General features: G+C 32.0%; 4 protein-coding genes across 4 annotated transcripts; 2 read left to right on the top strand and 2 right to left on the bottom strand.

Annotated features, from left to right (window-relative positions):
- Positions 1 to 389: 389 nt before the first annotated feature.
- LOC122590529 (peamaclein-like) lies at positions 390 to 1,481 on the bottom strand. The gene is made up of 3 exons (XM_043762725.1): positions 1,413 to 1,481; positions 1,236 to 1,266; positions 390 to 571 (listed from the first exon to the last, which is right to left on the bottom strand). The coding sequence occupies exons 1-3, from the start codon at positions 1,479 to 1,481 to the stop codon at positions 390 to 392; spliced, it is 282 nt and encodes a 93-aa protein (XP_043618660.1).
- A 7,110-nt stretch (positions 1,482 to 8,591) lies between these two features.
- LOC122594229 (small ubiquitin-related modifier 2-like) lies at positions 8,592 to 10,847 on the top strand. Its single transcript, XM_043766697.1, has 3 exons — positions 8,592 to 8,789; positions 9,835 to 9,984; positions 10,528 to 10,847. The coding sequence occupies exons 1-3, from the start codon at positions 8,700 to 8,702 to the stop codon at positions 10,588 to 10,590; spliced, it is 303 nt and encodes a 100-aa protein (XP_043622632.1). The 5' UTR covers positions 8,592 to 8,699; the 3' UTR covers positions 10,591 to 10,847.
- A 1,756-nt stretch (positions 10,848 to 12,603) lies between these two features.
- On the top strand, positions 12,604 to 18,128 carry LOC122592426 (GPI transamidase component PIG-T). The gene is made up of 5 exons (XM_043764644.1): positions 12,604 to 12,949; positions 13,685 to 14,935; positions 16,771 to 16,920; positions 17,014 to 17,194; positions 17,753 to 18,128. Exons 1-5 carry the CDS (start codon positions 12,734 to 12,736, stop codon positions 17,944 to 17,946), a joined length of 1,992 nt encoding a protein of 663 aa, XP_043620579.1. The 5' UTR covers positions 12,604 to 12,733; the 3' UTR covers positions 17,947 to 18,128.
- Positions 18,129 to 21,137: 3,009 nt separating this feature from the next.
- Positions 21,138 to 25,544, bottom strand: LOC122593287 (heat shock 70 kDa protein 8). Its single transcript, XM_043765679.1, has 2 exons — positions 25,339 to 25,544; positions 21,138 to 23,098 (listed from the first exon to the last, which is right to left on the bottom strand). The coding sequence occupies exon 2, from the start codon at positions 23,080 to 23,082 to the stop codon at positions 21,334 to 21,336; it is 1,749 nt and encodes a 582-aa protein (XP_043621614.1). The 5' UTR covers positions 23,083 to 23,098; positions 25,339 to 25,544; the 3' UTR covers positions 21,138 to 21,333.
- Between the last annotated feature and the right edge of the window lie 439 nt (positions 25,545 to 25,983).

The following is a 25,983-nucleotide window of genomic DNA, read 5'->3' as shown; positions in this document are numbered from 1 at the left end:
CTTTATGCTTGTACTCCCCTCCTTCCCACTAATTGTGTCCAAGTTTGAATATTCAAAGTCTACTCTTTTTTTTGTAAGTTTGACCTTAAATATTTTTTATTGAATTATATAATACTTGACGAAAGTTTTACCTAATGAAAACACATCTATTTTATTATCTACTCGTACTATTTATGTTTGATGTTGTTTTATTCAATGCTTGGATCGTCGTGACTTCCTACACATGTATCTAACGAAAAATTGAAAACAATGAAATAATTAATAGAAAAAATGGAAAACAAGAACATATGCTCGTAAATTGATTCGAAACAACTAATAATGTATCATTTCTTCTTGGATATTACTAAAAGCAATTATAAGAATTAAACTTATTATCCACTTAGTGGTTTTTAAGGACATTTTGGTGTTCCTTCTTGTGTTTTCCTATCTCTGTAACAAGGACACTCATCTTTGTTGCCACTGGTTCCAGAAGGAACACATAAACATTTACTGCAACAATCTATGCACACGTCCATGCAATTTCCTGGATGGTGTGTTGCTGAACAACGAACTGAACATGCAGCCGGACATTCTACAAACACATATAACACACACACAAAAATGCAATTATAGTCAATTGTAAGATAAAATCAACCCTTTTTTTTCACTATAACACTTACATATCTTGGGGTTGGCTATTGTAAAACAAGTATTAAAGTAAAACAAATAAGACAAAATCTTAACTCTTAGATCATGATCAAATTGATGCACGGAGATTCACGAAACAATTGATGCACGATAATTTTTATGATGCACAGTGATTTTCCGTGAAGAGAAACCTACTGTTTTATTTGTTTTACTTTAATAGTTGTTTTATTTTACCTGAAACCTATATTTCTTTAAAGAATCTAAAAGGATGTATTTTGTATTGTTAGCAAAGAGAATATCATATGTAACAACTATGTGTTATAAATATTATTACACATCTCTCACAATCTCACACAACCATATATCCATGTCAAGACCTATTAGATGGGGATGCTAACGATCCTCTACGGAGCAATGGCATCATATCATGATACCATGAAAGCTTGGTTAATGAAGCTCTAACAACATGGTCACCGTTCATTAACCGGACATGAGTTTCTGTCTTGATAGGAATCAAGGGTATTTAAGATCTACGTTGCAATGAACAACTACTTCCTTCTGAAATTAAGAAGTTCTAATAGATTGAAAGATTAGTTAAATATATTTACCTTCAACTGGTACGGAACCTTCGCTTCCGGCCTAAAAATATAAAGATTAACAAGTGTACATTAGAAACAACTAATAAATTTAAATTAAGCACAGGTTGAACTATTTATATAATTATATCCTATTTGAGTTCATGAACATATAAACATAAATACACACAACACATTGTGTATTCTTACAATTGAAAATTTTAATATCGCCATTGATGCAACAAGAAATAGGAGGAGATGATATTGAAATCTTTTCATGACTTGGCCCACAAAGATGCTCAACTCGCAAACTTGATTATTTGTAAGATCTTAGAAAATTGAATTCCATTGTGAAATCCACCCGTGTATATATATATAAAGAAAAGATGTACATACATTTTAGAAAATATCGCGGCAATCTATGCTACTATGAGTGATAATCAAAATGTTGTTATTGTTTTGTCATAATAAAATCTTGGCTAAGCATATATCGCATTTATGTGCAATTACTAACCAAATATGTTTCTGTTATGCGCATAAAAGATCAAATTCATTGTATTGTATAAATATTAGTTTATTACTTTTATATCCAATAGTATTTGGGATACAATGTAAGATATATAGTGAAAGTAATTAAGTAACATATTTACTTTTATAAAATTGTTATCAACGAACTAAATACAATAAAGAAAAATTAAGTTATAAATAGATACTAGATAATTTCCCCCATAATACATAAAACTATTAAGGCTTTCATTAATTAATTAATATACGTTTACTTATTTATGTTATAACTAAAAGAGAATGTTTGGGATAAACTTGGCATCCTTAAAACTCTTTTTTAGGCCTAAAACTCTTTTCTAATTATTTTAGAGCTCTCATCTTTTCTAAATATTTTTATTTTTTATTTACTTATTAAATAAATAATGATATTTAAAACCTTATCATAAATCTTTTCCTATCAAAACAAATCTTTTTAAATTTAAAAATATATATAATATCTTTAAATCTCTCTCAATAAATTATATATATACAAATTAGATTTTTATTAATCATTTTTATTCATATTATTTATCTCTTTTCTATATTTAATAAACAAATCAAGTTAAGTAAATTTCTCAACAAAAACACATACGGTTTTTTATATCATTTTAATTTTATTTTTGGTATTTTGTTCCTGTTTGTTTATTATTTGATATTAAATTGTTATGTTATTATTATTTTTCTCTTTTAATTTAGTTTGTTATCAATTATAGTTTGATTTTGACCGCTATTTTTTTTTACTACAAAAGAGTTTATGCTTTTAAAATTGTTTTGTTCATGTTTTGTTATTTTTTACCTGTTTTGTTATTTATTATTTTGATATTTACATTTGACATATATATTTTGAAAATATCCGTCTATTGAACGAGCCTAGAGACCAATAAACAAATATATTAAATGAGATACATTCACTGTATAATTTTGGATTAAGTTTAGATTGTAAATATTAATTATTTTGAGCCTTAAAATTAAATAATAATACTTATATTTATATTTTTTATTTAAGCAATACATCCTCTCTTGTTTTTACATACTACATGGTTGATGTATTTAACTTGTCTCTCATTATCATCATTTATTATTTTAAACAACTAATTAACACGTAAATAAAGTAAACTAGACGAATGTCCGCCTATTGCGATGACAATACAAAATTACAACATGTTCAACGTTTACCGTTTAATTCAAAGGCCAATATAGAAGAGTTTCATTGTATATGTGTGTGATGATGGTTTTGGGATTGTTTTAGTCTAATTGTGTATGTGATATGTAGAAGATGTGAAAAAAAGGAGGTAATATAGTCTTTTTAAGTTCTTAATTACTTAAATATGGAGGTCTAGTTTGCTTTATATGGAACGAGATGGGTACCTGGGCAATTAGTGTATGAGTTATGAATGTATTAAAAATTAAGAGTATTTTGGATATTTTAAAGGTAGAAAGTTGAAAAGAGAAGAGGGTAATTTATTTTATAATAGTGTATAGATTATAAATAAGCGATTAAAAAATATATATTTTAAATCCAACTGCATATTGTAATAGAACTAGTCTATACTATACGAATCTTCTATTATACTAAAGCACAATTATTTTAACAATTTATTAACCAATCATATCACTCGATTTTATAAAATTTCTAATTTTGACTTTCTTTGACTTTTTATTATCTAAATATCTATAGATTTTAATATAAATATAAATAAATGTCCCCCATCATGTCGACCATATACCTTTAAGATAACTACCTTAAAATTAATTATAATTAATATAAATATAAATATTTCATCTATATAATATATTTAATTTATTATTATAAAATCACTATATGAAGTTTTAATCGGCAAACAAAAGCCCAAACATAATGACACATCTCTATCTCATTCTAATCACAATCACAACAGGATACTATTGCAAAGGATCACAACAGGAGGTGGTCACAAACCAGGTTACAGAGCACCACGATATATAATAAACTGATCAAAGGATTACTTGAAACCTAAATCCAAACCAATATGAATTCATTTTATCTATCAATAAAAAAAAGGTACAATTTTTCCCTTTTTATATATTAGTTTTATGCATTAATTAATGTTTATGTTTATAGTTAAGAATTTCAATCAAATAATAGTCCTGATTCTTTTCAAACCATATAAGAACAATTATAATTCTTATCAAATTATATGATAGTTATTATATAAATTGTCATATTAGGCTGCATGATACCATACGTGCATAATACCATACGAACAAATTCAACCAAACCATCAAAATTACTCAATCAAACAAATATGGCTTATAAAAATCATATTACCCTTTTGTAAGACATTAATTATCGACTGCTGGTTTGTATCTACAACGTCCAGTTTTCTTACACGGATAGTTGTACGTTGCAGTATATCGAGTTAAGTCGAAAAAGGGTCTCAAAGTGTTGATCTGTGACAAAGATGAAAAGACTTACAACACTCAACAAATATTGCAAAAGATGAAGGAAAATTAAAAATATATATGATTTTAGTGTTCATTTATTATATTTTACCTTTTATTTCATAACATTCTTAATATTTGAATTGAACAATTAATTTTTAGTTATTACTTAAAATTTGAAATTATTAGCTTTTATGACTAAAATGTATGAATACCTAATATTGATATGTTGTAAGTCCCGTGTTCAGTGTTGAACACGGGTTTAAAATTGTTGAACTAATGACTTATTAACCAATCAAATCGCTCAATTTCATTAAATTAACTTTCGCTTATGTCATTATTTAGATTAAATATAAATTAAAAATCATAATAATCATTATCCAAATATATTATTATATTAGTATTTATATTAATTTGTATAAAAAGTTTCATTAATTTATACTTTTTTGTTTTCCATCAATAATTTACAGTTTTTAACCCTGAATACTTTATTTATATTTATTTATTATTAGCCATAACTTGAGAGAATTTTTAAAAATTTATAATCATTTACTTATTTTAAAAAAAAATCAACATATGATATATTGTATATAAAAAACTATTTTAAAACCTAATGACTTATTAACAAATATTCTAAATATTAGATTAGATTTTTATAAGTTATAAATCTTTTAGTTTAATATGTAATATAAATACAACTTGAACTCTAGATACATATCTCAAACATAATAACAGATAATGATATACAACATCCTTATCCTAAACACAATAGGAATCACAGAACATGGGACGATCACAGAACAAGACACGATTTACAACAGAAGGTTACTTGAATACTAAATCCAAATCAATATGAACTCTATTCAATATTCATTCTATCTCTCAATGAAAAAGGTACATAATTTTTATATATATATATTAGTTTTGTGTATTAATGTTTGAAGTTACAATTGTCACTCAAGAGTCTTAATTTTTATCAAAAAATATGAAAACAATTATAATTGTTATCCAAGTATCATAGGACAAGTGATTGAAAATAAACATATGCGTGTTATGGGTTCACAACTTCATATCATGATCAAGTACATATACTTGAATGTTAAGTACTAATTCTTAATTGAGCACAATTGGTTTTAAAAAATTCTATTATAGAGAAATTATTATAACATATACCTTGTGGAATGACTACGACAAACAATTCCATCAAAATGACTCGGCTAATAATGACAGCGACAAACCTATGATTATTGTACTATATCGTCAAAATTATAAGTTTTTATGATTTAAATGTATGAACATCTAATTTTGATAATATTGTAAACTCGTATCCAGTGTTGGACACGGGTCTAAAATCTAGTATAATACTAATATTAGCATAAAACATATATGGTGTCTCTTATAATTGAAATAAATTTGAATGATAAGTCATTAATAGTCATTAATCACGGGATTCGCACTACGGTGTTGATGGCTGCAACATCGGTCTGGAGGTGTTGACAACAGGTGTTGATCAAGGCGACTATTGGTAGTGTTGACGGTATTGAGTAATGCAGGTTGATGCAGATGTGACTGATGTAAAGGTGGTGGTGGAAAATATTTTACAAGATAGAAAGATACCCACGCAATACAACATTGATATGGTGGTGGCGATCGGTGGTGATGGGCCCTGAGTGGTGATTGCAGATGCAACGTGATTTACGTAAAGGTAGTTTATCAAAATAAGTAATGAAAATATTTTAGAAGATAAGAGGCTCATGGTGTAAAATAGTTCATTAAGGGTGTATAAATTATATATTAATCAACTTGTGAACAAATAGATAGACCTTTTTTCGAGGAAGAAAATCCAGAATGAACACTTTTTTTCATGCGCTGTATGTGTTGACTAGAGGCGTACTCGCGTGATCAATCGATGAACGTGATTTTACTAATTTTTTTGATAATCAATTTTAGAAGTTACGGCATTTTTTACATCACATTAGTCACCAATGGCCGACATAATCGAACATCGTGTTGTCACCCTTAATTTAGACTTTATGTTAAATCTATACAGCTCCATGCATTGCATGAATACATTTCTCGTTCATTTCTGATGGTGTTGGCATTGTAACCCATGCCACGTTCCTCATTTCACACTTTCAACCAAACTCTTTATGACATTTCAATTTTACCTTTTCAACTCACATTCCTAAATTTTGTTGTCATCACCAACCGATATTACAAGTGGCAATTATGAGAATTCGAGTACCCTGGGCGAGACGAGAAAAATATGGCTGAAACTCTTAAAGAATTCAAATATATATGCAATTATTTTTATAAATTAGACTTTATAACAATAATAAAATCATAGTATTTATAATTCATTCATTAAATAGTTATTGAACTTAAATATATATATATATATATATAATTCATTATACTTACACATGTGTAATATATGTAAAAGAAATTTAACATTTGTGCCCTAGTCAAAAGTCAGATTTGCTTCCTCTAGGCCTCTCATGGACATTACATCTCAACACATTAACACACAACAACATTTATATATATACAGTGAGAAAAGTGACTATGTTTTAAGACCTAAATTTAGATATAAAACTCTTTAGGTACTAATTTTTTTAATATTTATTGTATAGTAGATAAATGATAGTACTCCATGATTTTTTATAAATTTATCTATATACTAAAAACCAACTTAGTTTTTACAAGTTGGTATGCACAAAGTACAATATACAAGCATATTTGCATAAGTTACAACCATATAACTTGCGTGCTTTATCTCAGCACATTTTTTTTTGTCCTTTTTCTATTTCTCTTGGTACACCCACCCACCACACCTATTCTTATCCGAGTGTAAAAGAAAAAGCCCCCAAAAGCAAAGCTAAAAGTACAAGGCCTTAGGCATCAAATACAACCCCCTTATAGCATGACATTAGGCTCAAGGGTATTTTCTTAACTTAAAAAAAAAAACGCCACCAGCTCCGCCATCTCCAGTATAATTGTCGTCGCCGGTCGCCGTTATGTTTTTATCATTAACAAAATCAACATCAAAAATCTCTAAACAACTTCAATGGATGTAAAAAGAAAGAAAAAGATTATGAATAACATGGTGTTAATAACAAAAAGGATAAATAAAAAGTTATCTTCATCATCATGGGCACCACCTCTAAATCTAAAAAATAAAAAAGAAGAAAGATGAATAAGGTTCTATTGTGGTATGTGCGGCTGCGACAGAGTATTGGCCTGCCATTTTCGCTGGCCGGTACAAAGTTTTGTAATAGATGAAACTTTTGTTTATGCAACAACAAACCAAAGGAGAAAGATGGTGGGAAATGGAGGCATGGAAATCAAATTAGATAAGACAAGAAGATAAATGCGTTTTTCCTTAGCCGATTGATTCCAGAGGAGAGACTCAGAGAGAAGCAAAGAAAGTTGTTTTTTATTTCATGGTTTTTGACTCATTGGTACTACACAACAGATTTTACTATGACATAATGAAAAAAATGAGAAAAGATGATGGACATGTGTAATCAGTTTGTAAAAGGTGTCTTACATGTTTTATGTGGAATTTTAGTTTATATTGTATAATGTAAAAGTTAACTCAACTGATTAAGAATTTTTATCTTACAAATGCTTGAGTATTTTAACATAAACAAAAGTTCAATATTACATAATTTATATACTTTTACTTTATAAAGATATTAATAAATTTATATCTAAATAATGTATATTACGTACTTAAAGAAAGATTAAAATAGGTATACGCATAACGCTCAAGCGATGATGGCTGTAACAGCAACGGATGATGATGATGACAACAAACTCTTGATTGAGTATATTAAGCCATTTAAAAGTAGTTTCGGCAATTCGCATGTTTCTTTTTTATTAACTTTCAACTTGGATTAAAGAATTTTTTTTTGAAATAGTACTGATAACACATGTAAAATAGAATCCTAAATTATAACGAAAGTTTTGTATTATTTAAAATACCTGCTTAACTTTTCTCAATTAAGATTTTGATACATTATTAATGTGTATTAAAATATGCAACAACATAAAATACATCAAAACTTATAAATAAGTTACCTATGATAATTAGCGTTTTCTGCGTCAACACACGGGTTGAGTTACTAATTAAAATACTAAGATGCGATAAATTCCATATCCAAACTTAAATATTTAACCGCTTTAGGCATTACAAACGTTGGTATAGGCTAGTAAAATAAATTATTGCTAAAAGATAATAAAAAAAATCAAATACACACCTTAATAAAAAAGGAAAAGAAACACGAAAAACTCATCAACGAAAACAACCCATTAACTTTTGGCGGGCCCAATCACCTTATCGTCCTATCCTTGAAAAATTCCCTCTCAAGAGTTTTATACGGAACTCAAACATACATTTAAATATAGTTAATTATTCAAACAACCCAATCCTTATAAAAAACCGCCTTTCTCTCCCACTTTTGATCTCCAACTACAACTCCGTGTGACCCAAAAAAAAAAAACCCTAGAAGTTTTCAATCAATAATAATAATGTCGGCGACCGGAGGTGAAAGCGGATTGGCTCAGGAAGATGAGAAAAAGCCCATGGATCAGCATATCAATCTCAAAGTCAAGGGTCAGGTATACATACATCAAACCCTACTTTATACAGTATTTCTAAACACACACAACTATATATATTTTTATATGTAGGATTAATTTTATTAACTGTTTGGTTAGTTTTTATTTAATTGTGTATTTTAGTTGGTTAGTTTGTTGATAAAATTAGGGCTTACTTTTTTATTCATATCATGTGTGTATGTATATTACTCGTATGTTTTTATTTTAATTGATATCTCGTTTAAATAATAGGTTTAAACCTCAGAAATTTATATGGAATTGTTTTTCGTGTTTAGAATTTATTTTAAATGTTGTGTGGTTCGGTTGCGTACTTAAATGCAGATTATTATTGTTCAAACTTTTTAGTTGATTATTTGTTTATCTTTTCATTTATATTGTCTCGAGTAAAGACTGTAAAGTTTAAGTTTCTATTGAGAGTTAGTTAAAATACATTCAGAAATTTGATACCGTGCGATTTTGGGTATCTATGGCGCGCTTTGTCTGTTATGAACATGCTCGAGTGTCACTTCAACTACTTTACAAACTGTAGATTACTACGCGAGAAGTCCATGATTGTGTATGCATGTTAATTGCTTTATGTACCTAATACTTTTATTTGTTTGATGCGAGAAAGTGTGTCATTTGGTAATATCTGTTGGGTATATATACAAACATAACTCAACTAGTCATTTGATTTCATTTTGAAAAAGAATGACCATCCCTTAAGTTCTTAAATGATACTGGTTTCGTTAGGATAAGGTGACATCCTAACAAAATTGTGAAGACGTGATAATTTACCAAGAGAGGAACCTTTTGTTCGGTTTTATGACACGAGTCAAACGACACATTTTACACTTTATATAAGTCATTCAGAACTTATATACGTTGAAAATGTGCAGTGGATTACAGTTCGCATACGCTATTGAATTATTTGACCACTATTTTCTAGCTTTTGTAGCTATGCCACCCTTTCTTTTTCATTGAAAAAGCTGCTAATAAAGTGAAACCTACTTTCTCCTGTAATCTATAATGATTAACAGCTTTCTCATTCTGTTGTTTATCTTAGGACGGGAATGAAGTCTTCTTTAGGATCAAGCGCAGTACCCAGCTAAAGAAGCTGATGAATGCCTATTGTGATAGGCAGTCGGTGGAGTTGAACTCTATTGCTTTTCTGTTTGATGGCCGGCGTCTTCGAGCTGAGCAGACCCCTGATGAGGTAGCCTTATACGGAGTTTTTTTTTTATTATTATTCGTTTGTTTGATAATTTCATACATTTTGGTTTATTTTTGGTTACAATTTTACATCACTTTTTCGTATGATTACGATCAAAACATTGCATATAGATATTTTTGTCTTCATGTAAAGAACCGGTTATGAATAACATCGCCTGAATGCCAAAGTGATTTGCGAAACAATGTCATATATAGTTTTCCAACCCAATGCCAAACTCTTTCTAGCTTGAACTTGGTTTACCAGAGACACTTTTTCTTTTTTATGATATGTACAATATCCCATTTTTTCAATAATAGATCATATTTCTGAATGAGATGATCAAGTCTTTATAACATAAATATAATTTTTTGGCAAATCTTATCCTTATAAACCTCATCTTTTTATGCTGATTTCGTTTTCACCTCCCAGGGATAAAAAAAATAACCTGGATCAGCCGACTTATATATGTGTTAAATGTCTACATATATAGGAGTAGTATTTCGTATGTTGTTGGAACTGATATCCTTTGTCTATGACTTTATGCAGCTTGAGATGGAGGAAGGCGATGAGATTGATGCTATGCTGCACCAAACTGGAGGTGGGATCTAACTTCTACCATTATGAAGAGTAGTAGTGGCTGCTAATAGATTATTATGGTAGGTTGAATGTCGACTATGAATAAAACCTGAATAGACCTACTTGTGTTACATAAGTAGTTGTCTACATGAAGGTTTTAAATGTGATACATGTAGTAGTGGTAGTAATGCTTGAATCTATTTTAATGTTCCTGGCTTTTACATAATGTGGGGTTTGTCAAACGGCTTTTCATGTTTGTGAGGTAATAGTATCCTTGTTTGTGATGATCACTCGACTATAGTTTTCTATTGTTACAAATCATGTTTAATGTTATGTGTGGATTCCATACCGAACAATATTTTGTTGTTTGCTAATGACATATGCACTCACTGAATGATGATATGGGCATCAAGTCATCAATGACTTTCACATTAATCTTCTTTTCAAATTGTTGTTGGAGTTGGATCTCAAGGCATCTTAAGATGACAAATTGATATCTTCAGAAGATGAAAATTTTTTCAACTGAGAATTTAAGTGGATAAACCTTTCATCATGTTTGAATTGTTTTGATTGGTTTAACATAGCTCCCAGTTTAAGAAGACCCAGATATGCATTCTGATTCTCACATGAAATGTCTGTCAAGGAGATTGGGCATTTGGGCTTTGAGCTTGGTGTGTTAGTTATAAAACCTGTCAAAAAAATGAAACTAGAGACGGAGAGGGAGAGAGAGACTCGGGGTCGTCTATTTTAACAGCAAGGTCAAAAGTGAAGTGTATCTATAGTCCTATTGCAGTGGCGGCTCAATCTATATCGTGGCCTAAAACAAAACTTATAAATGAAGCCTATTTACATCTAAAACTCATTTTAAACTAAAGGAGTACAAAAATCCAAAAAATAATACAATTAATTTCCCGTCAATCAATATATATAACAAACTCCTTCATTATCTAAGTTCCATTATATAACCCTTTTAAGAACCTTATGACCAACCCAACTAAGTGGGATTGGCAATTAAAAGTTCTTATTGAACAAATATCTTAACATCCGTTCATCCTTATGTTTTTAAGCCTCTATATCTTAATTTTATTATTAAATTCTTTTATTTGAAATTTATCTAAAATCTATAAATAAAATTAAATGATATATATTTAACATTTATATAAAATTTGAGATCTTCAATAATATGGGGCCTAAAGCCCTTGTTTTATTTGCCTTACCCTTTAGCTACTACTGTCCTATTGAGACGTCATGTTATCAAGCTTGATGGTTGATGTAGAATAGTTTTAACTTGATATAATCAAACCCTTATTCATTTGAGTCACCTATTAATCGATTTTTGTACTTAATTCGATTATCAATAATGAGCTTACAAATAGTAGATAACGTTCAGGAATGGTGCTTTGAAGGTTCAAGTTAACTGTATTGTAGTTCTTAAATACATCAGAGTATGTTCACAACAAAATTTGAAGAACTTATGTAAGCTTGAGCTTATGATTAATGTAAAATTAAGTTTATGATTAAGAGCATCTACAATAGTCACCAATTAAAAAACTAATAATTTGCACTCAAAAAAGTTATTTTTGACTTATTGCTAATGGAAAAGATGACCTTACTCAATGATTATTTGTTCAATTGCTTAAAAGGCCATCATTAAAAAGGGTTAAAAAATTGTTTGAAAAACTTTTTAAGAAACGAGTATTGTTTTTAATAAAATAATATTTACTAAAACTTACATTGATAAAAGCAAAATACAAACTTTTTGTGACATAATAAGATGTTGTTAGCTCGAGCCGATAAGTTTTGTGTAACTATTAAAAGTCTTAGAAAATGTGAGGTTAATCATATTTGGCGAGGAATTAAAATTTTCTAAGTTGTATCAACTTTAAGACTATTAGATTTAATTCAATAGTTAAAGTTGTTATAATTTTACCTATAAAGTTGAATCAATTGTAAAAAATAACGTATACTTTTGTCTCTTAATAAAAAAATTAAGATTATAAGGTCATGAGTTCGAATCCAGGGCGTTATTAAAAAAGAAGTGAAAAAGTATTTGGTCAGAACCATGACCCGACGAAACATAACCCATGATCTCTGATTTGATTTGTATGTATAATCACACACTTTCAAAATCCCAGCAATGTCCGAATGACCGAATTGTCATAGCACTCCACCCAACATGCCTCATTTAGTCTCCTCCATTTTCATATTATTTCTGCTCGCATGCCACGTCACCTCTGAATCCACCGGAGAAGAAGAGTTCACCGAGGAGCTACTATTCCGGCCACTTCCTGATCGGAAAGTTCTTTCTCATTTTCACTTCAACACTAAACTTCCGCCAACAAATTCCTATGGACATCATCATCGCCTTTTTCCCAAAGCTATTTATCAGCTGGTATATACATAATATATTTATATTTTTTATTACTTTAGTTTTATTACAGATTTCTATAAGATTCGTGTATCTATCTACCTATATGTATAGCTGTAATGTGATTTAGTGATTTGTTATTATAACTAGTAATACTTGTTAGGGTTTAATTATTGGTAGATTAGAGTGAAGTTACTGCATATTATCGAGTTTAGGTTTCCGTTGACGTATCTATTAATATGTGTGTTTCGTTGCTGCCTTTTGATAAAACTTACCCTGGATTCAGTTTGAGACCCGACCTATTACGGCCAGTGGCCTGAATGTTAGTGCGTTATATGTAGTGGCCCCAAGCCCCAATATTAGTTCCTTAAGTCAATTGCCACCTTTTCGTGGCCTGTCTTCTTCTGAGTTTTGTAAAAATCAATCATTGATACTGATGCTAGCTGATGCACACAAGTACATTGACCAGCAGATATTATGATATTATGTCAACTATCGATTTAATTGCCTATGCTTTGTGTTATATAGGTAGCTGATTATTTTTTCAACATATTCCCATACTTATACATCCTGCTTTTCTAGAACATAAGCTTTTGTGCTCTTGACTAGTTATTTCTTCCTTTCGTTTCATTTCCTCAACTCTTTTTAGTCTGTTTATTAGCTCTGCTTACTTGAACCCAAAATGTTGGAAACGAATCTAGATTTTTGGTCTGCATGTTTGTGGTTTAAAAGAATAACCATGTTTTCTTCACTTACCAGGTTCACAAATATAGAATTAGAGAAATGGAATTGTCTTTCACACAAGGCCGTTGGAACTATGAAAGTTGGGGTGGTTTTGACCCTGTTGCTAGCAGCAATGCCAAACCTCCTGGTGTTGAATTGTGGGCTGTTTTTGATGTCCCCCCGGATCAGGTCGATGCTTCGTGGAAAAATCTAACACACACACTTTCAGGGCTCTTTTGTGCTTCAATTAACTTTCTAGAATCTTCTACCGCCTATTCTGCTCCTGATTGGAGCTTCCGGTCACTTTCAGGCAATTTAAGATATGGCTCGTTACCTCGAGAGGCTGTTTGCACTGAGAATCTGACTCCCTGGTTAAAGTTGCTTCCGTGTAGGGATAAAGCTGGGCTTTCTTCATTGATGAACAGACCATCGATTTATAGAGGATTTTATCATTCTCAGCGGTTACATTTAACATCGGGTGAATTTGATCCGGTGGCTTCAGGTCATGGAATAATGCTTGTACAAACCCTTACAGTTGTTCTACAACCAGATGATTTGGAAACTCATGCTGCATTCTCCAGCAGCAGAAATTTACAACCTAGCTGGTCTATGAGTTCATTATTTGGAAGAACAGTTGATGGAAAATGTGCTCTTGCCGAGTCCAGTAATGTGTATGTTCAACTTGAGGGGAGCTTGTATGGTAATATAAAAGACACACTGAACGATCATGAAGTCGAAAAACCCCCATATGAAGATTTTGGGAGTAATCCAACCTTTGTATTTTCAGTTTCTCCTGACAGAATAATAAAAGAAGTAAATAGCTTCCGTAAAGAAGGCTCGTCTATTTTATATGGTTTTTCAATCAAGGATTATCACAATTCGAAGACCTTTGATCTGGGATTCAGATGGAAGCTTCCGATTAGTTGGTCATGTGTGAAGGCACCCTTACGTGTGAGCCGGTTTTTGATGGGAAGTGGGAATGAGAGGGGTGCTATTGCTCTCTCTTTGCAGTCTACAGAATGGAGTCAAAGTCTACGAAAGATTGACAAAAATGAAGAAAGATGTAGGTTACGGGTCGATGTTTTCCAAGTTGTACCTTGGTATATTAAAGTATATTATCATACAGCAAAAATATATGTGGATGGAATACCACAATCGATCACAGCTACCATTGAAAACATGCGTGTCTCACCTTCCGAAGATAAGGTGTCCCCTGGAGTGATGGAAATGATTTTAAAATTACCTTGTGAGATGAAATCAGCTTCGTTAACTCTAGAATTTGACAAGGTACACATTTCATATAATTTGTATTAAATGTTGTCTCCCATTTCCCAGCCTACTGATTATCTAACTTTATGTACAATATGCAGAAACTTGTGTAGGGTACTCTTATGTGCAGTATTCATTTTTTCTATAAGAAGTATTTTTTCAAAATCATACTAGATGGTTCCTAATTTAGTTTACCACCTTAGATTTAACCTATTACCCAATTAAGTGCTGTCATGTGTTTGCAGTTCCAGGACTGCTAATGATATAGTAATCTAACATATAGTATTGATCTTTATATGGAAAAATGCAGTGTACTCCCACTTATCTACCAAAGTATACAACCTTCTTTTTCGACACAAAAAGTAAATGTAGTCTACATTCATTTTCTTGCCCGACATGTCAGTTGTTATAATTTTGTTATGTCAGCGGCGTCAGCCTCCACGTGTAAAATGATGGCTGTAATTCATATAGTTTCATTCATATCTGACTGTTATATGTTTCCTCTTTCTGTTGTTGTAAATCCACGTCTTATCCACCGCCAGGGATAATAGTTTATTGGCGTTGCCTTTGCACATTCTCTGAAGAACCTTTTCATACTTTCTGTTTTGTACACTTTTTGAACACATAATACAGAGGTGAACTGATTGAAAATTTGTCAAAATCATACTAGATTGATTCCTAATATAGTTTACCACGTTAGATTTAAGTTTTTACCCATTTTAATGCAGTCATGTACTCATGTGTTTGCAGTTTCAGGACTGCTAATGATATAGTATCGATCTAAATATGGAAATATGCAATGTACTCCCACTTATCTCAAAGTATACAACCTTCTTTTAGAAATGTAGTTTACTTTCATTTTCTTGCCAAATAGTGTAGTAACCTTGAAAGTATTACCTTAAGACATGCAAGTTTTAATTTTGTTATGTCAGCCTCCACGTGTAAAATGATGGCATGATATATATATATATATATATATATAGGGGTGAGATAATTTGAGGCCACCTCTTATTTTAGGACCAACTAGGACCATTGATTTTTGTACACCATCATGATCTACTGCGATATACAAGACTTTTTTGTAAAAACACTAAGACTTTCCGGCGATGGATCCATAGAAAAATCATGTGTAAGTTACTTACACATGTGTAACTTACACATGTGTAAGTGTGTAAGTAAACACTAAGACTTTCCGGCGATGGATCCATAGAAAAATCATGTGTAAGTTACTTACACATGTGTAACTTACACATGTGTTAGTGTGTAAGTTAACTTACACATGATTTTTCTGTGGGCCCGTCGCTTGAAAGTCTTAGTGTTTTTACAAAAAAGTCTTGTATATCATAGTAGATCATGATGGTGGTGTGTAACTTACGAAAATCAATGGTCCTTTTTTAGTTGGTCTCAAATTATCTTTCCCCTATATATATATATTAATTTCATTCACAATTGGCTATTACTTTTTTTCCTTTTTTTTTGTTGTAACTCCATGTCATGTGCACCACCAAGGATTAATAGTTTATCGGTGATTTGGTGTTGCCTTTGCATATTCTTGATAGTGCAGTAAGTCAGTAACCTGGAAAGTATTACCTTATGACATGTCAATTCTGTTAATTTTGTTATGTCAGACTGTCAGTCTCCAGGTGTACAATGATGGCCGTAATTTGTATAAAATATAATTTATTTATTTTTTAATCATTTTATCCATAGTTGACTATTTTTTGTTTCTTTTTTTTTTGTTTTAAATTCACGTCTTATCCACCGCCAACGATCAATAGTTTATTGTTGTTGCCTAGCCTTCGCACATTCTGGTATGTATTTTTTTGTGTGCTAATGAATTAGTACTACCACAGGGTTTCTTGCACATAGATGAGTATCCTCCAGATGCTAACCAGGGATTTGACATCCCATCTGCCATAATCAGCTATCCGGATTTCCAGACACGCTTGCATTATAAACAGGATAATGCTTTGATCAAGTCACCTATGGTGTCCAAGATGCAGGTATTGTACTTGGAAACTTTCAAATGTGCAAGCATCTATATTTCTATATATTACTCCATTATATCATCATATTGGGTCTGATTTCTGCTGTAGGAAAAAAGAACGATATTGTCTTACACAGAAGTGCTTCTTGTTCCTTTGACAACCCCTGATTTTAGCATGCCTTACAATGTAATCACAATTACATGCACAGTCTTTGCATTATATTTTGGGTCGTTGCTGAATGCGCTGAGAAGGCGTGCTGGTGAGGAAGAAAGACTACTGAAAAACAAAGGTAAAACATGTTGGCAATAATCTACTTGAGAAATCTGAAGCACATGATTGCTTTTAAGATTATAGAACATAGCTGTCAGTAATTCAATTCACTTGCTTTGTGGATTGATAACCATATAACATGACAACAATAGAAGTGAACTGCCGTTCAGTTTTGTCACTGAAAGTCTGAAGAACCTTTTTATACTTTCTGTATTGTTCATATTACATTTGATACAGAGGTGAACTGATTGAGTGATTGAAAGTTGTTTTCCCATTTTTTGTTAGGTGACACAATAATGGCTACTATTTTTTTCAAACAGAAAGACATTTAACATCATTGCTGCTCCATAATAACTGTGCCATTTACATTTTTGTGAAAACGCAATTCTGGAATACCACTTATTTTTTCTTTGCATTTACATAATGGTTGAGTATACACAATGCAGTTTGACTGTGTACCCTTCTTTAGAGAATACAAGCATATATAGTCCTTACTTGAAACTGACTTTCAGATCTATATCCTAAATCTCCAGGGCTATTTTAAATCTGTCACTTACATATTTTCTAAATCATGCAGACAAGAAGACCGGAAAACTCCAGTTGCTGTTGTCCAAATTGTCGGCTAAATTGAGAGGAAAACCTTGGGAGCCACCCTCATCAACACCACCACCACCACCATCATCATCATCAAAATTCATAAGCTCGAAGGTAATTATGAAAATCATATTGGTAGCTGCAATGGCTTTTGGATGGCAGTATTATTCCGAGTGACCTTCAGAAGTAGGTAATGCACAGTTGCACACAGCCTGTATACTACTGTAACGAACAAACCCTAAGATTTTGTTTATTAGGTCCTACAGAAACTAGGAACACTAGAAGTTAACTATATTGTTTTGTTCCGTATCCTGATTTTTTATAGTTATCAAAATTCACCACCATCCAGTTTATCACCATTTAGACGATGGTTAGTTCAGTCCTGAAACTTGACTTCAGACTTCAGAGTGAGGGACTACCCTGTGGGCCTGGGTAATTTGCCAAAATGGATTTTGGGCTGGGTCATGTCACACGCTACAACTTTGTGTCCACATTAAAATAAATTACACTCCTTCCGTTCCAAAGTTGATGTCCGGTTGACAGAAAAACACATTTATTACAGCTTATTTATTTACTAATGTTTTATCAAACATCAGTTTTACCAATATGGACACAGATAAAGTACTAATGAATATTTATACTTGCAGAAAATAACAATACGATGACAATGATGATCTTAGTGTTTAAACAAAGTGACCTAAGATGTATATATATTATTACAAAATATTACATTCTAGAAAAATTTATATATCATGTTTAATAACCGGTTTTCTAATCGAATTGGTTTGGTTCAAAAGACGGTCGAATTGGTTCAACGCGTTAGACCGGGTTGATTAGTCAACCCATATTTTTATAAATATGCTAACAATTGGTGTAATTCAACAATAAAATACACTTAAAATCCATCAACAAATAATACCGACTAAAAACAACAAACATATATATATATATATATATATATATATATATATATATATATATATATATATATATATTATTTTAAGCTCTACAAACGACTCAAATAAAACCATAAAAAATATAATATTAAAAAGTTAATCAAAACACTAGTTATCCCAGAAAAAAGCAAAAAAAACTGTAATTAAGTGTAAAACTAGCTTTAGTTAAACTTATAAACCTGGCAAGTTTTCTAAAGAATTGGTTATTTTTGTTGCAACTATAAATAATTTGGATCCTAAGTTTTATAAGGCCGGTGCTTATAGGTTGTCTTCCATGCGTCCCAAAACTCCGAAGACGCTCCTCTTCTATTGAATCTATGCGTTTGTCTTCTGCGTCCTTCCAAAACGTCTTCACGGTGAACACTGATGGACGCTCCTTTGTGGGCCAGCAATCACGTTTCATCCAATTAAAAAAAAAAATTTGAACGTTTGGAATTTGTAGTCTTCAACGACTACTTTTTTGGGTCTTTTTCTTCATTTTAAACGAACAAAGCCCCTGTCAAAAAACAAACAAACCAAATCTCCAATTTCTTCACATATTGCAACCGAAAATCAACACCCAAAATCCTCTACATACAACCAAACCATGCCTAGAAAAAACACCCAAAATTAACACAAAAACAAGAATGTTGGCGATGATATGATTCAAAATCTTCTTGACTTTCCTCCAACACCATCACTGGCAATGTCGAGCTCGAACCCACAAGGTCAATCTTCCAACTCCCAATTCCCACTCAACTACGGTTCACCATCGTATAATGTCAACCCGTATTCTAGTTCGTTTTATAATAATCTTAGGTACAACCCGATCGAGGGTATAAATAGTGCCAATAATATTTTGTTATTGCAACAATGGCAAGCTGCTCAAATGATGCAACACGTAGCAGCCGCGGCAGCACCACCACCACCACAACAACAACCGATTCCCGTAGACGACGAAGCTGAAAATGAAAGAGTGGGAACTAGTGTCACTTCTGCCACTCCTGTAGAAGACGAAATCGCAAACCGGCAAAGCGATTGACGAAAAAAGCCAAGGAGGTGGCAGAGAAGAAGAAGTGGAGCGAAAACGAATGTGTGATATTGACTAGGAGTTGGGTGCATGCTACGGAGGACACCATCAAAGGGAATGGGCAAACGGAAAACGTGTTTTGGACAACAATTGAGAGGTTGTTTAACACCGCATCAAAAGAAGGTTACCGTAACATAAGTCAACTTCATGGCAAATAGAACAAAATCAAATCCAGTTGTAAGAATTTCGGGACTGTGTTTAAAAGGTTTAGTGACAGATCCTAGAAAGGAAATAATCAATTCGAAGACTGTATATAAAGAGAAGAAATAATCAATTCGAAGACAGATCCTAGAAAGGAAAAATCCCCAAATCAAAAGGAAACCCTAAAAAAGAATTTTAATAAGATGATGTTAGTATTTTCATATAAAGAACCGGATTCAAATCAGAAGCAAGAAACCTGTCTCTGATACCATGTAGAAATTAATAGATCTTGAATTATAATTTAAGTACAAACCCTAATGAAGAAACTGATAGATTAATATAGATGATAATATTCATTGTTACATACCAAAATAGAAAAGATTTTAGAAAATATTAATACATAAAAATTAGAACAAACACTGCCTGAAGATTACATTGAAAAGAGAAGGTAATAACGGCTATATCAAAACGGCTACAGTGAATGTTAAGAACCCTAAGGGATTTTCTTCTTCCTCCCTTTGTCTTCTTCAATCTTCACAACTGGTCCCTGAACTTTAGCTTTCCTAAATGACACTTCTAGTCCTTGCAATAATTCTGCAAATATAAACAAGGAAAACAAGCCAAGTTATTTATACAATTAAGTTGTATAATCAACATTGACCTCCAGAAGTAGGTAATTCACATAGCTTGTATACTACTGTAACGAACAAAGCCTAAGATCTTGTTTATTAGGTCTTAGAGAAACTAGAAACACTGGAAGTTTATAACCATATTGTTTTGTTCCGTTTCCTGATGTTCTATAGCTATCTAAATTCCCCCCATTTCAATTATCATCATACAGAAGATGGTTAGTTCAGTTCTGAAAGTTGACCTGAAAGTGAGACTGGGTAATTTCCCAAAACGTATTTTGGGTTGGATCATGTCACCCGGAAGTGGAACTACTTTTTCGTCTACTTCAACATAGATTATACTCTTTCTGTCTTAAAAAGTATATATATAAATTTTGAAATCCACAAACAACCCGGTTAAAAACATTTTAAGAACAATATAAAATAAATAGTAAAAAACTGATAAAACAAACATAACCTTGAAAGCAAACAACAGCTACAGTTGTAGTTGTGAAGTCTAAAGAAGGAACACTAACATTATATGTAGTCTTGTATCCGAAAAGGCATTGTACTCTACCCAATGCTGGTAACAAGTATTCGAAAGCCCCGATAAAATAGGCATTTTTATAATTGTTACAACTTACAAATACACAAGTCTACGACATACAATACAAACATGGCTGCATAACTGTACTCTTACAACAATCTACCACTCTTTATTAGTGTCCTGAACAACGCACAATCATTAAAACAGAAAAAGAAACATAAAATGAACACAGCTAAGACGTCATCACTTAGGTATTTTGTTCTGGAGTGTTACCACATTTAAGGTAGATCCGAATGATCTGTTCAAAGCATTGGCACATAGCCCATGACCATCGTCAGCAGTTGGCATCCTCACTTCCATCATAGGAACCACTGGATTTTTTGCTCCAGGCATTAGAACCCCAGCCATAACTCTAAGCATATTTGAAGCATCAATATCCATACATACATTGATTTCTGGTACCCCTTTAGGAGCCGGAGGTATCCCTACAACCTTAAAATACCCCAACATGTGATTCTCGTCCACCGTCTTCTCATCACCTTCATATACAACCACCAAAGCCTCAGTTTGGTTGTCATGGACCGTTGTAAAAACAATCTCTCTCCTGGCAGGCATAGTAGTGTTCTGACTTATGATGGGTACAAAGTTGTTTCTATCTGCTTGAATCCCGATGCTATTTGCATTTACCTGTATAGTTAAAAGGTCTAAACTTCCAAAAGGATCATTAACGCCAGAAGCCAATGCCCCTTCCAGTGCCGCCCCACGAACAGCAGCTTCTAATGGGTTTATATTCGAATAGATTTCACTTTTTTTACAGATACCCATCACAATGTTCTTCACTTTAGGAATATTAGTACAACCACCAACCAGAATCACGTCATCTATACATTCGGCTTTCACCTTTGAGTCATCCAGGCATTGTGTTATTAAAGCAGCACACTTTTCAAAAACCCGGTTGTTGATTTCCTCAAATTCCTCCACATCAATGACTTTGCATATTTTTGTACCATTTCCGAGGTCAATGTCAATTTGAACACTGGGTTGAAAGGAGAGCCTGTGTATTGCATCTTGTGTGGCAACTCGAAGAATGCCCATAGCTTTTATTTCCTGAAATCCACGACTCGAAAAGAGAGTATCCATTTCAGGTAAAAGATGATGCATTGTATTCTGAAGCAAATCCTCGCCTCCTATGCTACTACCTGCCAGTGCCTTCATCTGTGACACTCCCCCAGCTGTCGCTATTATAGCCGCATCTGTATACCCTGCACCCATGTTAAATATAAGACCAATTTTCTCACTCCCACTACCCATATTTTCATTTAATGGCTGCTGTTGTTGTAGCTGTTGCTGGGCATAGAGCAAAGCAACAGCAGCTGGTTCAGGCATCAATCTGAGAACATGAAGACCAGCCATCGCACATGATCGAGCAATCCTTGTTAACTGAAACCTGCTAAACGCAGCCGGTACAGTTAAGATAACGTTTCTGACAGGCCGTTTAAGTCGCATTTGTGCTAAACCTTTTAATTCCACAAGATAAATTGCAAGAACTTCTTCCGGGGTAGTTGATCTCCATATGTTATCCACCAATGCCGCAATGAACGGCTTGACACCAACACCCAAAGTTTGAATGAGAAAAGGTAAAGTCTTGCTAGCTTGAGAGACAATTGGGTCAGTGTCAAGTCTACCGATTAAACGCTTCATGTTAAAAATGGAGGACCCCGACAACATTTCATATTCATTAGATAGTTGATTAGTGACTCCGCCTACAGGGGATTCGTCTCTAAAAGTGACATACGATTTGATTAGCTTTTGGTTTCTTGTGTTCCTGATAAGTTCTACTTGGGAATTGGAACCGTTCCAAACCGCAAGACTAGCATGACAGGTACCGATGTCGATACCGATTGCTATTTCTGGGAAAGAGGCCGACGATCTTTCCTCCCCGGCAGTCGTATCACTGTCCGACGCCACAGTGTATGCTTGTTCTTCACTCATTTTGCCCGGCTCCTGCCTGCCAATGTATCATTTGATCTAGGTTAATAATTAATCCACTGTAACATTAATTCAATCACAAAAGAAATGTCAAAGGTTAAAAATTAATCCACTGTAACATTAATTTAATCACAAAAGAAATGTCAAAGGTTAACAATTAATCCACTGTAACATTAATTTAATCACAAAAGAAATGTCAAATCAACTTTGCTGATGATAACTAATAACAAACACTATCTACAAAAATTATTGATATCATGGGTGTAAGGAATTGCTTAGTTAAATGCTTGACTTTATTGATTATTTTCAAACATAATCAATTAGCCAATTACAGACCCGATCTACCAAAATTGTTATTTATCGTTTTACATATGGTAAATTGACATTGTAAGTAAAATTTGATCAAACGGTTAACATCCTTAGCTCTGAGGAGAGATCAAGATATCCATGTCATGTGTTATAAGGCCAAAGGTCCCTTCCTTCATTAGATGGAACCTAAAAGCAACAATGGAACCTAAAAGCAACATTTATATCACATATAGGGTAAGACTGTCTATATCTCAACCTCCCTATATGGTATTGGAAACCAAAACATGTTGATGACGACATTAACTTACTATTTATATGGTGTTTTTTATTCAAATTAGTATCAGTGTGTTTTTTTTTTTACAAATGCAACATTAATGAGAGTAATATTTAATTAAAATTTAATTAAAACTAATGAGATCATTAAGACGCGTTTAGTTATGAAAAATACTTTTTAGTTTTCTATTTTTAATTTTCCAATATAAAATGGAAAAAGATTTTCATCTTTAAAAAATAAATGGAAATTTTGAAACATATTCAAAACTAAAAAATGTTATTTTCATTTTTCATATCATATTCTAATATATTTGGTTAAATGAGAGGTTGGAGGTGAGACAGAGCCAGGTCTTAGCATATTCAACATGTGCTTAAGAACATGACCCATATTTGATAAGGGCCCAAAAATATGTAAACTACATACACGCACTACACTTATTTTAAAAAACAATCAAAAGCTTTTCATTCACTCAGGTATCATGGTTTTGGATTAACGTGAATATTTAATTTGTCATGCTATTGGTATGTTTATAATTTTAAAAAAGTATATTTTATGACATTTTCTTTTGTAATATTGAACATATTGTTATATACTCGTATAATATATACAAAAAATTTGTATACAAATTGCTACTTTACACAATCGGATGCTAGTCTCTACGTCCCTGTTTTGACCGTTCATTCTCTTAGGTGCCAAAGAAGAAATTAAAAAAAAGCCTATAAAAAAGCAAAAAAAAATGGCCCATAAAATCTACAGGATGGCCCTGGGGTGGGGTGACGGGGCGGGACGTGGTGAAATGGGAGAAAGTTAATATACTTGTGGTTTTTAAAATTTAAAAAATGATGGAAAAAAAATAAGAAAAAGTATTTTAATTTTAAGTATAAAGTTAAACAATGTTTTCGGTTTTTTTAAAATCTATAATATGCCGGCGTTTTATATATTTCATGTTTTTTTGAAAAACAAAAATGAAAAACAAAGTTTTTTTTTCTAACTAAACGCCGCTTAGTTTTTAGTTTTATAGAATTGCTTTTCTTTTCCAATTCCTCAATACCCGTGACCGAAACGAAGAATATAATCAAATGAAAAATGATAAATCCTCTTAATCAAATAACCTAATAATCCTCCAGATACTTTAGGGAAGATGATATGTGGTATACACTAATTAGGTGACATGTGGTATACACTAATTCTCTTTCATAATCTTACCCCTGATTTTTCCATGTGTCATTATCTCATAATTAAAAAGATTATTAGGCTATTTGGTTAGGAGAATTAATCATTTCCCTACTCGAATACATACAAGTACTCTATTTCAGTATTTTGGAAAACAAACCACTTGGTGAAGCAAGCAGACAGAGTGACTACCTTTGTATAAATAGTTCTACCGTGGGTCAGGTAGCCACTCTAAAAAAGAAGAAAAATGAAGAGGAATAATTTGGCAAAATGTTATCATCAAATACACTATTTGACTAAACAGATTTAGGAGGGGGAAAAAACAACAAAATCCAGTTAAGATGGAACTACAAACAATTGAAGCATTAAACCAACAAACAACATATGATATTCAAAATTTGATGTTGTTTGATTCCAAAATCAATGCTGATATATGTTTATATATCAACCAATCACAACAAGAAGTATAAGAAAAAATCACACTGAGAAGAAAGACAACTTACGGTGATCTCACTCACTAGAGATGGCAGAAAGAAGGAAGGAAATGTGTTTTACAAATATTGATGATGTGATGAGGTGTATGTATTTATAATTATGTTATTATATTTTGTATAGATTATAGATATAAATCAAATAGGGGAATGGAAAGGAAGATTTTAGAAGTTGATAGAATGTGCGTTTGCTTTTCTTTTGAATTTGGTCTTTTCTTCTAGAGCTTCGTAGACAAAACAAGTTAACATGTTGCACCCTAATTTATCCTGTGCCATGTGTAAAACAAAAAAATTTAGAAATTTGTCAAGACCGTCATAAATCTAAAAAATTATGAAAATTCTTTGATCTCATGTATTATTTGGTATCCATTAATTCTTTAACCAAGCTAGTGTGAATCTTAACCACTCATGTATCATTTGGTATCCATTAATCTTCTAACCAAAATAGTGTAAATCTTAACCACTTAATAATCACATAATTCTATATTATATGTCTTTCAGTTTAATATCATTACACAGATGTATTAACCCATTATCTTGACTTTTGTTTGACTCGTAGATAGTATCTTTTTCTATTCAAAACCCTTATTATAAGAGCAATGAAAATTTACACATGACATCCACGACCCCCATGACAATTACTTGTCATATTAAACC

The sequence above is a fragment of the Erigeron canadensis genome, chromosome 3 (assembly GCF_010389155.1).
Source record: "Erigeron canadensis isolate Cc75 chromosome 3, C_canadensis_v1, whole genome shotgun sequence".
NCBI lineage: Eukaryota > Viridiplantae > Streptophyta > Magnoliopsida > Asterales > Asteraceae > Erigeron > Erigeron canadensis.
This window is presented reverse-complemented; position numbering and strand designations above follow the sequence as displayed.

Excerpts from the sequence above, each read along its gene's own strand:
- LOC122593287 (XM_043765679.1), bottom strand. The coding sequence starts at position 23,082 with ATGAGTGAAGAACAAGCATACACTGTGGCGTCGGACAGTGATACGACT.
- LOC122592426 (XM_043764644.1), top strand. The coding sequence starts at position 12,734 with ATGCCTCATTTAGTCTCCTCCATTTTCATATTATTTCTGCTCGCATGC. Across the intron at positions 12,950-13,684 it reads CCAAAGCTATTTATCAGCTG|GTTCACAAATATAGAATTAG; the intron begins GTATATACATAA and ends TTCACTTACCAG. Across the intron at positions 17,195-17,752 it reads AAGACTACTGAAAAACAAAG|ACAAGAAGACCGGAAAACTC; the intron begins GTAAAACATGTT and ends TAAATCATGCAG.
- LOC122590529 (XM_043762725.1), bottom strand. The coding sequence starts at position 1,481 with ATGAAAAGATTTCAATATCATCTCCTCCTATTTCTTGTTGCATCAATG. Across the intron at positions 1,267-1,412 it reads CGATATTAAAATTTTCAATT|GCCGGAAGCGAAGGTTCCGT; the intron begins GTAAGAATACAC and ends TTATATTTTTAG. Across the intron at positions 572-1,235 it reads AGGTTCCGTACCAGTTGAAG|AATGTCCGGCTGCATGTTCA; the intron begins GTAAATATATTT and ends ATGTGTTTGTAG.
- LOC122594229 (XM_043766697.1), top strand. The coding sequence starts at position 8,700 with ATGTCGGCGACCGGAGGTGAAAGCGGATTGGCTCAGGAAGATGAGAAA. Across the intron at positions 8,790-9,834 it reads ATCTCAAAGTCAAGGGTCAG|GACGGGAATGAAGTCTTCTT; the intron begins GTATACATACAT and ends TGTTTATCTTAG. Across the intron at positions 9,985-10,527 it reads CTGAGCAGACCCCTGATGAG|CTTGAGATGGAGGAAGGCGA; the intron begins GTAGCCTTATAC and ends GACTTTATGCAG.